Source organism: Saccoglossus kowalevskii, chromosome 14 (genome assembly GCF_978046115.1).
Source record: "Saccoglossus kowalevskii chromosome 14, keSacKowa6.1, whole genome shotgun sequence".
In the NCBI taxonomy this organism is placed as follows: domain Eukaryota; kingdom Metazoa; phylum Hemichordata; class Enteropneusta; family Harrimaniidae; genus Saccoglossus; species Saccoglossus kowalevskii.
In genome coordinates, this window is record NC_140654.1 from 31,809,892 (window position 1) to 31,826,164 (window position 16,273).

Consider the following 16,273-nt stretch of genomic DNA (forward strand, 5'->3'; position numbering starts at 1 on the left):
ACGTAAAAATGCTTGTTTTGTACATACAGTTGTGCCAGTAGAAGTCGAATTCATTGATTTAGGGCGTGGACTGCGTTGAAACACATAAATCATGGACGTACTACTAGTACGTAATATGTACTAGAGTACGTCCATGCATAAATTCACTTCAAGTCCACCATAAAAACAAAAGAAGCGAAATCGTTCTATATAACCCTTGACCCCGTACACACACAAGCGTATGCGCATGCTCACTGCTCTGACAATCTGAAAATTCCCGCGAAATCGTGAAGAGTTAGTCAACATGTCTAAAATGAATACCCTGTTTTCATATTTCACAAAGTCTCCGCCAGCATCGAAGACTGAAACATCGCCTACTTTAGGTGACCTGCCAAATGGAAAATCGAAGAATAGTTCTCCTGGAGAGGCAGCGAATCAAACGAGAGGTCAACCAGGTGAGATTCCGGCACAAGATGGTATCCGGTCAGTACAATTGTAAACACCGGTACAAATAAACACAGATTGAGTACGACACGTAAACTACTACAACATTTATTTGGAAAGAGATTTAATGTCTGAAAGATGTGTCAGGCTATTTGGAAGCTGATTTTCTGGAGTTTCACTCAAACAATTGGCTTTATTCTGGATGTTAGATGAGTTTGGTTTAAACTAACGTGGCAGTACGTCCATGGATTTAAAATGACTGTCTTGCTGTTCATTCATTTGTCGTTGTCACATTTACATATCTGTTGGACTGGGTATAGTCCCGGGTAAACGAGCTTGGATTTTGTTGTTGTTGTCAATGTCAGTAAGGAATGCATGTAGCGACTAACATTAAAGTCACGTGAAAGTCTCTTTTTCAAAACTGTTGGTATATGGTGTCAGAAAAGTATTTTAAAATCTAAATTAAATGCCTACTAGGAAATTCAAACAATTCCAGTGTTAACCATGATATATATGTAGTGCATTCAGGACAACATAACTTACAGAATTAAACATATCAAGAATATAGAAAATAAATTTTGCAAAAATGAGATAATAATTACTGACAATATTCCGTACATCCGTGCTGAAATCTTCCAACTTGGAGCATAGATGTACAGAGCTGCAAAGAATCTACATGTACTGTACATTTCTCGTGAAAGCTTTGGCTTCACTTCAGCGTCAGCTTCGCTTCAGCATCGCATTGTTATGGCTTTGTTATAGCTTCATTGTCGCATTAATGTCGCGATATTAAAAAGTTAGGCGGTTATCGCTTCGCTTCATTGTGGCCTCATTATGTTAACAATGTGGCATCAGCATCGCTTCATCAAACAAAGAAGTACATTACTCATTTCGCCCAACCTCTCGCCCGCTTCCGCTTTTCAATCGCTCGCTTTTGCGACCGCTTGTTGAATTTAACCAGACAATTTCCGCTTTATTTTCGATCGTGCACAAATTCGGACTACTAAAAATTTTCTGGTTTTCATAGATCACGGTTACTAGTTTAGTAACCGTGCATAGATGTTGAACAATTGTCAAAAGTTCACCAGTATGTTTCAACTATCTATAATTATATGCACGCAATCTGACCCTTTGACCTAGATTTGGCTGGGATTGAATATTTTATTTTAGACAATATTCTGGCGTGACGAACTGCTACAAAATGTATTTCAACAGAATTACGACATGGTTGTCTGGGTTTCCTTTCCTGACTGTGTTGAGCTTACAATTTGTAGAATTATTGTTATTTCCCCCAAGGAGAAGACAAGCTGAAAGACCATGAAGCTAAATAGAAGTCCTATGAATGGCGAGAGTGAAAGAAAATATTTCTATAGTTAAAATAAAACCTAATATTACACCTCTTTGTGTATTTGCCATTTTTGCATATATTTGGTATGACAGTATATTCGTAAATATCTAGAAAAATCTCGTCTTTCATTAATAATTTCATTTGTTTGAAATGTCTACTGACCGTGTCCCAATAATTTGTTTGGAATATCGATCCCTGTTGGTTTCTCCAAACGGTCCCGACGTCCATCATTCAACTAAATCAGCATTTATTTATCGTAATTCATGGGGATCATGTTCCATAATTTGCGGGCTGTAAAACCAAATAATGAAACAAGTACTATTTATTATATATTTTTTTTACCTCATGAAATTACAACAGTGCAAAAAGTTATCGCGGTGGAACAGTCGCCTTGAAATCGATTGAATTTCAACTATCCATTTCTCACCTTGAAATAAAAAAAATTCGAAGAGCATCGGGGGATATATTATCAACCAGTCTTACCAATCGCTAGCTTTATTTTATTCAAATCCATAAAATTCATGAGTTTTTCAACATTTGTTGGCAACTTCCGTGCTAAAAATGGATGAAAATGTGGGTGTGGCTCTCTCGCAAAGTCCTGTTGATAATACGGACAAATATGGTTCTGTGACCCAGGTCGTGCCCCGATCAGGTGACTTTCAGCCAATCAATGATGTTGTAATAAAGCATATTTGATGCAAATTGAAGGGTAGTCGTACCATCCAATCTCCGGCGTTGATTCACTTAGTTTTTTTGTGCTGTGACAGGCTTCACAATTATTCACTGAAAAACATCGGTATATTTTGACAAACGAATGGGATTTGACCTCAGTGCTCAGTTCAAAAAAAGAAAAGAAAAACAGGGCTGAGATACAAATCAGTTTTGCAGGAAATAAGGTAAACCAGATTGGGGTCGATGATATTCAGTATCGAAGAACTTCAGTGTGAATCATGATTTTCAAATTGTTCATCTGCTGGTCACCAAATATTTACGGCTACAACTAAATGGACACGTTTTTTTCTGAAGCCCAATAAATTATTTCTGCATGTCAAGCGCTATTCGATTTTTTACAGGGCATGTGGCTTGTTATTATTCGAAAATAATTTTTGTGAGAATAAAGTATGTATAGATCATTTTCAGGTCACTGATCGTGACTTAATTTTGAAAATTGGACGGATGTCAAATTTTACCCGACCGATGCCACCACAACCATCCAATCATAGTTGGAAATGTACACACTTGTTTTGAAACTTTGTATCAAGATGACTGGCGACAACGCCGACGCACCAGGAGGCGAGGCGAGCACAGCTTCAATTTTCAATGACGTGAAGCTGATGCCACAATGATGCGATGCTGAGGCGACAATGATGCCACAAAAGCCAAAGCTTTCGCAAGAACTGTACTGTATGTTAACATATAGCATAATGCATTGCCACACTCTGGTATACACAAGTATGTAAATTAATTTTTCAGAATTATGTAAACAACGCCAATGAAATAGTTGCCATATTTAGGTATCATGCCACTAATCAACCAATGGCTGCTCGTAGTCCTCAATTTAAATGCCTTCCAAGAACCAATGAAATTTTTTAGGTGTTCTTAGGTGTTCCCTGTTTGAGGGCATGATCACCTGGGTCAAAGGTGAGACCAACATGTGGTCTTTTGTTTACTACTTACCAGCTGTGTACCTGTGGGTTTATTCTGTGTGTATTTGGATGTTCTAATCTTGGTGTTTTTCCAGTGATTTCTCTAGATGCAATCCAAATACAGTAGGTGTATCTTGTTTTCCTGAGATTTGCAAGAGTTTGAGCTAGCCAACATGTTAGTTTTTTTTATGTGGTTGATTACTGGCATGTTGATTTCCCATTTTTGAGCCATGTTTTTAAGTTTGTTCATCATTTTCATATAGCAATCTTTTCATATGTTAACATTGTCGTCTATGGAGTTTCAATTAGTGGTATGAGCCTCTTCAACCTAAAAGTTTTGTCAACCCTCGAAATTTAATAGATCATTACCATGCATGCACTGCTAGATCCTGCGTTATGCATGAAATCCAAAATAAAAGCAGGACAAACAAAGGTTGCAGTGCTGTCAAAACATTGCATTGCATTCAACAACAAAAAACTATTTTTGGAGTATTTCCAGGCTTAATTTCAATGCCATACCGCGTTCAAATAATTTGATTTCTGTGGCAGACGTTCGATCAGTATATTTCATGCATTATGCAAGATCTTGCAGTGTACGGAAAATCACATTTTTAATCTGTATTTTTGGTAATTATGTAGACACAGTTTTAAATATTAACATTGTCGTTAATAAAAAAAATGACATGAATAAACCTTGCAACTCCAAATTGACATTACTCCTCAATGTAATTGATGTATGCTAGTTCCAGGGCCTATTTATTTAACCATGGTTACGAGTAGAATGTTTCGGATGCTGTATTACATTTCAACATGATTTTTGGTGATTTAAAATTAATTTTTATATCTCAGAATTATATTTGAAATGAAATTGGTATAATATAATAGTACAAATATTACATCATTCATTCCTGAGGAATCACTACCATATTGTTTTATTTTGCAGCTTGTAAACATAAAATTGGTGATATTGTTTGGACAAAATTAGATGGATATCCATGGTGGCCTGGATTAGTTTGTAGCCATCCAACCCAAAATGTCTTTTTCAAAGGAGGAAAAATTCATGTGCAATTCGTGGATGAAACCAAAAGTCGAGCATGGATAAAAGAAAAGTAAGTATGGAACAAATAAAATCAATCTGTTTAAAATTAGATCTTAGTTATGGTGTTTGAGATTATCAAACTTTATATAATTTCCAGATAATAATCAAAAAAATAAAGTATATGGTAAAAATAAAAGTTAAATACATATTTAAAAATGAAATAACATAAAAATAACCAATAAATAGATTGTTTTGCATTTTGGAGATTCCGTCTGTCCTCGTGACAAAATACTAACTTAAAAAGTCACACATCGTCTGAATAATGGAGCTGTCACACTTGTGCTGTCATGGCAACTATCTATTGATAGTTGATTGCACATAGATAAAATGTACTTACTAGGTAAAAAAAATTAATTAATTATTTTTATTAGCAGCATGCTATATTTTCAGCCAATCAGCGTTACTGTTGCCTACCAACCACAGGCATAAAATTATCACAGATTGATGTGACGATAAACCGCATAACGAAGGGATAGTTACAAAGCTACTTTATTGTATATGTTGAAACTATAAGATATTTTTTCTTTCAAAGAAATGGTATTAGTAGTTCCTCGGTTCATGAATTGATGGCATTTGTGCGCAGATTTTGAACGTTCCAAACGTGCTGAGTTGCAGTGCACCGAACACCAATGTTTCCAACTCGCAACATAACAATTCCCCTGAAATAGCAATAATTGTATATGAGACAAAATATGTGGAAATACTATATATTAATTAGAGTAGTCTGACAAGCATCAATAAATATAGCTTATCTTCAAAATATTAAAACCTGTTTTGATACAAAGATTTATAACTGCACCAAAGGCTACTAATGCTTATATTAAAATTTCTTTGTTTGACTCTATTTATTAAAAAATTCTTCTATAATGCCGAGCAACATATATAACATGTGTAACTTGGCATGGCAACATTTGTTGATGTGAGTCTACTTTTTCATTATGATCATTTACAACATATATACATGTAACATGTGTACCTTGGCACTGTAACATTTGTTGATGTGAGTCTACTTTTTTATTATGATCATTTACAACATATATAACATGTGTACCTTGGCACGGTAACATTTGTTGATGTGAGTCTACTTTTTCATTATGATCATTTACAACATATATACATGTAACATGTGTACCTTGGCACTGTAACATTTGTTGATGTGAGTCTACTTTTTCATTATGATCATTTACAACATATATAACATGTGTACCTTGGCATGGCAACATTTGTTGATGTGAGTCTACTTTTTCATTATGATCATTTACAACATATATAACATGTGTACCTTGGCATGGCAACATTTGTTGATGTGAGTCTACTTTTTCATTATGATCATTTACAACATATATAACATGTGTACCTTGGCATGGCAACATTTGTTGATGTGAGTCTACTTTTTCATTATGATCATTTACAACATATATACATGTAACATGTGTACCTTGGCACTGTAACATTTGTTGATGTGAGTCTACTTTTTCATTATGATCATTTACAACATATATAACATGTGTACCTTGGCACGGTAACATTTGTTGATGTGAGTCTACTTTTTCATTATGATCATTTACAACATATATAACATGTGTACCTTGGCACGTTAACATTTGTTGATGTGAGTCTACTTTTTCATTATGATCATTTACAACATATATAACATGTGTACCTTAGCACGTTAACATTTGTTGATGTGCGTCTACTTTTTCATTATGACCATTTACAACATGTTTCTAGGTTTGTACAATCATATAAGGGATCACAAAGCAAAGAAGCACTACGTGGCGGTAAATGCTTTAGTCCTGATCCGGATATACAAAAAGCTATGAAGGAAGCCGACAAGATGATGGAGCAGACTGTAGAGGAGAGATTAACTTTAATAGTGAGTATACCCTCAGATGAAGAAGAGGAAGATGAGGAGGTTGAAGAGGAGAATAAAAGAGATGATGAAGATGGTGATGAAGATCAGATGGAAATCCAAGAAGAAGAAGAAGGAGGTGAGACACTGGAAAGGTTGGAGTTGTGTAATTTGGCATTCAAAGTGTTCCACTGACTTTTACTTTCACATTCAAAGTGTTCCACTGACTTTTACTTTGGCATTCAAAGCATTCCACTGACTTTTACTTTGGCATTCAAAGTGTTCCACTGACTTTTACTTTGGCATTCAAAGCATTCCACTGACTTTTACTTTGGCATTCAAAGCATTCCACTGACTTTTACTTTGGCATTCAAAGTGTTCAACTGACTTTTACTTTGGCATTCAAAGTGTTCCTCTGACTTTTACTTTGGCATTCAAAGTGTTCCACTGACTTTTACTTTGGGGGCATTCAAAGCATTCCTCTGACTTTTACTTTGGCATTCAAAGTGTTTCACTGACTTTTACTTTCACATTCAAAGCGTTCCACTGACTTTTACTTTGGCATTCAAAGTGTTCCACTGACTTTTAATTTGGCATTCAAAGTGTTCCACTGACTTTTACTTTGGGGGCATTCAAAGCATTCCTCTGACTTTTACTTTGGCATTCAAAGTGTTTCACTGACTTTTACTTTCACATTCAAAGCGTTCCACTGACTTTTACTTTGGCATTCAAAGTGTTCCACTGACTTTTAATTTGGCATTCAAAGTGTTCCACTGACTTTTACTTTGGGGGCATTCAAAGCATTCCTCTGACTTTTACTTTGGCATTCAAAGCGTTCCACTGACTTTTACTTTCACATTCAAAGCGTTCCACTGACTTTTAATTTGGCATTCAAAGTGTTCCACTGATGTTACTTCGGTGGCATTCAAAGCGTTCCACTGACTTTTACGTTGGCATTCAAAGTGTTCCACTGACTTTTACTTTGGCATTCAAAATGTTCCACTGACTTTTACTTTGGCATTCAAAGTGTTTCACTGACTTTTACTTTGGCATTCAAAGTGTTTCACTGACTTTTACTTTGGCATTCAAAGTGTTTCACTGACTTTTACTTTGGCATTCAAAGTGTTTCACTGACTTTTACTTTGGCATTCAAAGTGTTCCACTGACTTTTACTTTGGCATTCAAAGTGTTTCACTGACTTTTACTTTGACATTCAAAGTGTTTCACTGACTTTTACTTTGGCATTCAAAGTGTTCCACTGACTTTTACTTTGGCATTCAAAGTGTTCCACTGACTTTTACTTTGGCATTCAAAGTGTTTCGCTGACTTTTAATTTGGCATTCAAAGTGTTCCACTGATGTTACTTCGGTGGCATTCAAAGCGTTCCACTGACTTTTACATTGGCATTCAAAGTGTTCCACTGACTTTTACTTTGGCATTCAAAGTGTTCCACTGACATTTACTTTGGCATTCAAAGTGTTCCACTGACTTTTACTTTGGCATTCAAAGTGTTCCACTGACTTTTACTTTGGCATTCAAAATGTTCCACTGACTTTTACTTTGGTGGCATTCAAAGTGTTTCACTGACTTTTACTTTGGCATTCAAAGTGTTTCACTGACTTTTACTTTGGCATTCAAAGTGTTTCACTGACTTTTACTTTGGCATTCAAAGTGTTTCACTGACTTTTACTTTGGCATTCAAAGTGTTTCACTGACTTTTACTTTGGCATTCAAAGTGTTTCACTGACTTTTACTTTGGCATTCAAAGTGTTCCACTGACTTTTACTTTGGCATACAAAGTGTTTCACTGACTTTTACTTTGGCATTCAAAGTGTTTCACTGACTTTTACTTTGGCATTCAAAGTGTTCAACTGACTTTTACTTTGGCATTCAAAGTGTTCCACTGACTTTTACTTTGGCATTCAAAGTGTTTCGCTGACTTTTAATTTGGCATTCAAAGTGTTCCACTGATGTTACTTCGGTGGCATTCAAAGCGTTCCACTGACTTTTACATTGGCATTCAAAGTGTTCCACTGACTTTTACTTTGGCATTCAAAGTGTTCCACTGACTTTTACTTTGGCATTCAAAGTGTTCCACTGACTTTTACTTTGGCATTCAAAGTGTTTCGCTGACTTTTAATTTGGCATTCAAAGTGTTCCACTGATGTTACTTCGGTGGCATTCAAAGCGTTCCACTGACTTTTACTTTGGCATTCAAAGTGTTCCACTGACATTTACTTTGGCATTCAAAGTGTTCCACTGACATTTACTTTGGCATTCAAAGTGTTCCACTGACATTTACTTTGGTATTCAAAGTGTTCCACTGACATTTACTTTGGTATTCAAAGTGTTCCACTGGATTTTACTTTCACATTCAAAGTGTTCCACTGACTTTTACTTTGACATTCAAAGTTTTCAACTGACTTGCAAGCTTTCAACCTTATGTCTCTCTAGTTTCTTGAAATGTTTAATTTGCCAATTTGACTTGCATTTTTGGACAAGTGGGAATTAAATTTACTAACCATTCATTTATAGATAAGGAGAATATACATGATATTGATGATGATGATATTGGCACTAGATCATCAAGAAAGCGCCCCCGCAAGGCTGCTCTTAAAGTACAAAAAACAAAAAGGAGAAGAATTATTGAAGCTGACAGTGATGAAGACAATGATGATTCAGGTTAGTAATAACAATTATACAGTTGAAGCCAATCAAAGCAGAACTCCACTCGTTTTAGTGTTTAGATGTCTTTTGCATTATGTTCAGGGCACAAACAGAACAAACTGTAAAGACTCTGGCACTTAGGCGTGACTTTAATTCTGGGAATATGTGATTTTCAAAAAAGCTATTTAAGGTAGCGGGACTATTATTTGCATACTTGTTTTCATCTTCTAATTGTGACTAAATGACTACAAATAGACCCGGGAAAGTATATATTTTTAGAATCGCCAGACTTCAAGCTTTTCACAAGTGTATTTTGCATGCCCGTATCTGCAATCCACAACGCGTTACTCAATCAAAGGTAAAAAATTACTTTTTCTGTAAAAAAAATAATTACGCATTTATGCTGGCGATAAGAAGTATTTTTTTCACTTTTCCTAGTTGTCCAATAGTCTGGTAAATTGAATGTGTCTGGTTAGTTTTATTCAAGCAACGCGTTTTAAAAAATAGTGTCCTGAATTTCAATTACTGTTTTAGTCGCATTGCCCCCAACTCAAACCACAACTCGTTGGTAAATAATCGATGAAATAGTTTGTCTGGACACATTCAAGTTCCTCTCATTGTCACCTTAAAGCTGTGAAAATTTGGTGTTAATCCGACGACAATAAGTATACGTTATTTTTTGTTAAAGACCTTGTATTTTGAAAAACATAAACTCCTAGAAAACGTCCATGAAGTAACAGCAAAGATTTTCAAGCTTGTTTATCGGCACAATCAATTTGTTTTCCCATCAAGGTCTGTTTTACCATGTGTAGGGACATCCAAATGTGTAAGGCTATTGGAAACCAAAAAAATAAAGGAATGGGATAGCTATAATTGGATAAATTCGGCATATGAAAACACCAAAATCAATGATTTTTTTTTCAGTGGCTGTGTGACCTTGTGTCTGACACATTCATATGCAAATGACTAATCTGTGAAACAAACAGGGGCGGAGACAAACCACTCAAATGTTTGGAAACACTCATTGTGTGTCAGATAGCTACTGATAACACATCCTAACATTGCTTTGTCTTGAGTTTATCTTTGAAACTTATAGGCACACAGATTAAACCTGTGTTGTTGATTCTGGAAAACACTACTGAGGCTGCCTTGCTTCCCTTCAGAAAATCTATATTTTAACCAACTTACATGACATTCTATGTTATATTGACTTTATCATATGAAAGTTTATGGTGCATTTCATCAATTAATAAATAAATGTGAAAATCGTAATTTTCAACACAAATAATAGTCTCGCTTACCTTAATGGGTTTATGAGTATAAATATCTTTACCAATTTTCTTTAACCTTTTCACCATCAGTTCTTTTGTTTCATCTCAAATTCACAAAATACTCCTATCTATAATCTACACTTTCCTTCAGAAGATTGGGATAAAAATAGCCAAATTTTTTTAGTGAAAACTTAAAAATTGACTCAAATTTTTTCTGTTGGCTCCAAAATTAGGATTTATTTTTAGAAATATTGAAGAATATTAGACAAATTGTAGATAAATTTGGGTGAGAAAGTTTGATGATGAAAAGGTTAGACATACATTTGTTCACAAGTTTAATTGCTTTATACTGATTTATGTCTACTGCAAAGCAGAGGATGAAATTAAACATTTACGGTATTGAAGCAGGTTCGTGAGCACTTAACCGTCTGGGTAAGAAAAAAAGGAAAAAAAGAAACAAAATTTCACTCTACCGTTAAAATCCTATTATAAACCGCATACCTAATAGTAACCGCACCCCTGATTTCGACTTCAGTGTTAAAGAGTTCTCAACAAAAATTGAAAACATGAAAAGTACCTATTACTAACCGCACCCCCAATTCAACAAGACCGTGACTGACTTTGTTTCAACCAGCTGGTACATTGTTTCTAATCCTATTCATTTGTTTCGACAACGTGCCTAAAAATATTCACACCTCTTTATTGTTCAGTAGTGTTAGGATGTCAAACACGCAGTGAAACTGCTTTCGTTCTTGCGACAACTTTTGTCAATACTCCTTTAATATGAATACGTCCACGTGTCGCAAATTTTCGACAATGAGCTGTTATCACCGAAAAACTGTTAAATGCTTTTTCAATGCTCAGTTTATCTTTCGAAAACAACTAATTTCTTAATTTAAAAAAAAGTCATGTCGTTTTTCCATGGAAATCAAAGCCAAAAGATCACATGACACTATCGGTAAATCTCTTCCGGGTTTCGTTCACCATGAAGTCGGTGACCTATCATTAACATATTTAAATGAACCAAGGTAATTTGAACACGTGGGCACCATCCACATTTTAATTGGTTAATTAGCCTATTTGGTCAAGTAACGTGTCGTGTGCATTCAAACTACATGGCGGAAGTTGTCGCATCGATCGTTTACATGTGACCGAAATAATTCGCTTACGGTGAAACTAAGTTGAATTTTACTTGCATTTGATAACAATTCAACGAATTTATTTTTCGTGCGTTATTATAATTACTACTGAGTAATAATCAACAATTTCAACACTTCAAAAACAAGTAAGTTATTCACTTGTCTGCCGAAGCATGGCCGGATTGCATTACCGTACCCACGGTACCATACTTATTTAGTGCTTGTTTTTATTTGAAACTCCTGTCAGAATATACTTTCCGTTACGACGAAAATTAAAAAAGTAAATGCATATTACAATAAAAATACTGAGTATTTTTTTTCATGTGAACAGTTTTTTTGTGACGTGACGCTTATCACTCTTCCCTGACATCTAAATTGGAGTTACCCTTATATTCAAAAGATGTACGGTGTATTGTTTGTTTTGAGCAAGTGATGTGGGGGAAAAATGACCACACCCATTTAGTTATTGCAATATGTACGTAATAGAAACCGCACCCCGAACTTGAGCTGTTGATCCCAATTTTGTATTTGATACATTGTAATATAAACCGCGGTTTATAATAGGATTTTAACGGTAAGTGCCCACGAACCTGCATCTCGACATTAAGTTGCTCAGTGGACATGTTGGAGAATAGTAGTGCTCGTTCTAAGCAAGGTAAATTTAAACATTACTGTAAAAACTTTTTTTCAAAATCATTTAAACAATTAGTTTTAAAAAAACAATTATTTTGAAATCTTGAATGTTCAAAAATACTCAGTGATAATAAGAACATATGGATGGCATACAAGGTACATTTTAGTTATCGAAAAATTTACATAAATTTTCATTTTAAAATTATGTTTATTATGTACAGGTTTACATGGACAGGTAATTTGTACCTTTACCTGTTTCAGCCCCAGCTAAGTTTCACCTGTATGTCGCAGGTGGACTGGCCTCATTTCCGACACCTGCAATGCCTCAAATTCAGTAAAGTCACCGTGACTTCTGTCTCTGTCTCTTACTAGATATCACATGTTATATCATTATATTTATTAAGTAACTTTGTATGGTCAATATGATTTCCTGTTCTTATATATTGCTTACCTTGCTGTATATTTGTTATCAGAAGATGAATTCAAACCTGAAAGTGACGTTGACTCAGAATCAGATGTGAGCAGTGGTGTTGATGAAGACAAGATATCTGAACTTGACACGGAATCAGAGCCGGAAACTCCAGAGGCAAGGCAGTTATTGATTTTCTAACTTTGTGAAGAATGTAATGTATCCTGCCCTGTCTACATGATTTTATTATGCAATATTATTTTTTTTAGAAGTCTCTTAAGCGAAAACGTGGGTCTACAAGGACACCTTCTGCTAAGCCAAGGAAGGCAGAGTTTTCGACCCCAAATAGCAAATCAAATACTGAACAGATTTTCAAAACACCAACAACTGTTGCTGCTTCTACCAAAGCAAGGCTATCCATGTTCACAGCTCCTGAGGTAACACCATTATATTTTTACTCGGCATTCTAATGTTTCCACACTAGTCTCAAATTAATGTGATTGGCTGTAGGCTTCGTCATAACCACACTAGTCTCAAATTAATGTGATTGGCTGTAGGCTTCGTCATAACAGAGCTAAAGGTTATATTTACCACTGTAACACTTTCTGGTTCCAACCAAACCGCCATAGGAAGTTCACTGTGTGTAAGTAGATTCATCTGTCAATTGATGGACACATAGTACGGACATTTTTTAACTATTTGCAAATAGTGATATTTGTGGTTTGTGTTATATTTTGGGAAGATTAAACATATTTCCTCAATTTTGACTCTCGTGTGCGAAGCACAAAAAGGGAGTCTTTGCAGTTAGTGTGTCTGTCTGTGTGTCCGTGTGTCTGTTCCATCGATATCTCAAGAACCACTGTTCGGATTTCAATGAAACTTGGAATATAGCTTGTCTAGGGCAATGCTCAGAATTGATTAGTTTTTGGTTGACATCCATGCATATTAATGAGCTCATCTGCATAATAATATGCAAATTTTAAGCTATTTCAGTTGTATCTCAAGAAGCATTAAAACGATTTTTATGTAAATTGGTAAAAATGTTACTCATGATTGGCTGCTGCAATTCCTTGTTTTATTTTACATTTTAATTACAATTTAGCATTTTTTATGTATTTTTTTTTTATTGTTTTTTTTTTTTTTCTGCCCAATTGCATGAATACAATTAAAAGGAATCGGTGATTGGATTAATTTGCATAATGATGCGCATGCGTATTCTATTTTTTATGACCCGCAATTTATGATGGTGTCAGCCATTTTGTTATTTCCAGTGTGTTGTACAAAAACGAAGCAAACGCCCGGGAGATGACATGTATCAGTTTATATTATGAAAAGGTCTAAGAAATTACATGTATGATTTTTTTATCGTATAAATAAATAAATGAATAATTATGTAACCTCAATGACTGTGAAACGAATTACCGTGCAACCTAGTTTACATTCACGTGTGGTGTACAATTTCATTCAAGCCACGGTACTTTGAACCCTGTGTGGGCCCAGTCAAGAAAATAATGAATGTGAGATTCATCATCGTCAAAAACATGGCAGTGTTGAAGATGGTTGGTAGGTTCGATTTCATGGTAAAATGTTGTGTAAATTCGTTGTACTTGTGAATCCTGATTTATCACCATATTATTGAACGCGAGAACAAATATAGTGACCTCCAGCATCCATGTCATTGTTTCAAGTTGCTGCCGTAAGGAGATATTTTCTTTGTATCGCTTACCAACATTGTATTGTACTTCTTTCCATTATGAATTACATATATACACATTTGGAAACTTGCATGGTGCACTTTCACCCCCATCCTCCCCAAATTGCGACGCTATCAAGTCGATCAGTAGGTATATGATGTCTATGTGTGTAGATGATGACTACTGCGTTGTGTAAGGACTTCTTGTACGTAAAATGGGGCACATTCCCAGTAAAAATATCTATTTTCACGGAGCTGACAAAATTCGCCTACATGTGTAAATATGTGTTGGGATTTGGAGAAAAAAAACTCGTAAAACATACCGAAATTATCGTGACAGCTGTGATGAACTTTGGTGCCCGGCCGATTGTTGGTGGGCTGATCAGCATGTCGGATTATTTCTGAGAACGTTCTTCGTATGGGAAATCACAAAATCATTAGCACTAAGTAGGCTGGTTTACCTTATTTTTGTGTCATGCGATGATTACCAAAACAATTTGACAATCGGTGTCTCATTTGTTCACCGCCCCTCAACACGGTGATTTGTTATGACGGTGATTTGTTATGATGAGTAATTTTTCCCTTCCCTTTTCGTCGGAAATTATGAATTCATTGGCTCGAATATATCCTAGTTTACTTCAGTTGTTCCATCCTAGTATTCTGTACATTGTTTTTACCTAGCAAAGGAAACAATCGGTATCTGGCTTTGTTATATTTACACTATTGCAACACCTTAAGTGGGCCCCAGCATGGGTCTTGTGTTTCACTATTTTTTTCATTGAATATTACACGGCACTATATATCCCTCAAATCGGAAGGCACATTTATTACTCGAGTTACTGTTCCTATTAAGTTAAGCCATGGAGCAAAAAAGAAAATATGGTTAAGCTGAATACCATGCTTAATGTGGAATGTATAGACCGTGATGTCGGCATTAACTACTGGATGCACAGTGGAAACCACTGGGGCAACGCCACGCTGACCGGCGTCTCCTGTCTGGTAAAAAAACAAACATGCGGGACGGGCTGCAGAGTTTTAAGCCGTCGTAGATGTTTTTGAAACGAAAATTAGCGAATAGGTTTTGTTTCGAGCCACTTAAAATGTCCTATGTGTATTATAGTGTCAAATTATACGCAGTAACAAATGAGATGCGTTGGGGATTACATTGAATTTTATGTACCGAGAACTAAAATAAATAAATAAAATTGACACACACATTGATATTAAGATAGTGGTTTGAATTTTAGATATTTAGATTGTGATTGTTTGTCAGAAATTTATATAGTTGTTCTTGCTACTTTACGTTTTCCGTGTTAACTAAATTTCTAAAATATTTTTAAATGCCCTATAAGTTTATTTTGGGCATTTATTTGTTTACTATTTTTGTTGCATTTCATTTTCCCCAATGTTTTATGAATTATTTAAGTTTTCTTTTTAATGTTTCAATTTTGTGTAGACTTTTTATGCATATTTTTAAGTAGGCTTATTGTAGGTATACGATGTCTATGTGTGTAGATTACTACTGGTGGCTCCTTATTTAATAGATTATTCATAATTTGTTTATCATTTTCAAATATTCTCGAATAGTACATCATGATCCCTATTCCCTCCCCACACGGGAGTTCTTTCTAAGCTTTCTTTGATTTTTCATTTAAATTGAGGAGCACATGAGATGAGAATTTAGTTCTATTTTTGGCGTGAATGTTTTATCTTGTACAGTGTCATTTGTACTATTTTTTATTTTTCATGTCTCTTTCAGTCACCAGCTCCAGTCTCAGAAGACAGACAATCATTTCCACACCATTCATATGAATGGCTGAAAGAAGAAAATAGAAAGTAAGTTGAAACAGTTGCTGCATAACTCTGTATTTCTTTGTCAAACCTCTGTCTAATTTATGTTGTATTTGTCACTGAATTGGTTAATATCTAACTTATATTGCATCTTTACATCTGTAGAGATAAGAAGAAACGCTCCATGAGTGATGATAATTATGATCCCTCTACGATTTATGTACCTGAAAGTTTTCTTCAGTCCTGTACTCCAGTAAGTAAAGCTGTGACTGGTTTTATAATCTCAAAATACAGTGAAAGGC

General features: G+C 35.2%; 1 protein-coding gene across 1 annotated transcript in view; it reads left to right on the plus strand.

Moving 5' to 3' along the window:
• The first annotated feature begins 201 nt into the window (after positions 1 to 201).
• Positions 202 to 16,273, plus strand: part of LOC102805174 (DNA mismatch repair protein Msh6-like) — a 62,170-nt gene continuing 46,098 nt past the window's right edge. The window contains exons 1-8 of the mRNA XM_085507599.1: positions 202 to 434; positions 4,361 to 4,526; positions 6,248 to 6,507; positions 8,904 to 9,050; positions 12,552 to 12,664; positions 12,757 to 12,924; positions 15,940 to 16,016; positions 16,137 to 16,224. Coding sequence (XP_085363725.1) covers positions 284 to 434; positions 4,361 to 4,526; positions 6,248 to 6,507; positions 8,904 to 9,050; positions 12,552 to 12,664; positions 12,757 to 12,924; positions 15,940 to 16,016; positions 16,137 to 16,224 — 1,170 coding nt within the window. The 5' untranslated portion in view covers positions 202 to 283. The remainder of the gene's footprint in view (positions 435 to 4,360; positions 4,527 to 6,247; positions 6,508 to 8,903; positions 9,051 to 12,551; positions 12,665 to 12,756; positions 12,925 to 15,939; positions 16,017 to 16,136; positions 16,225 to 16,273) is intronic.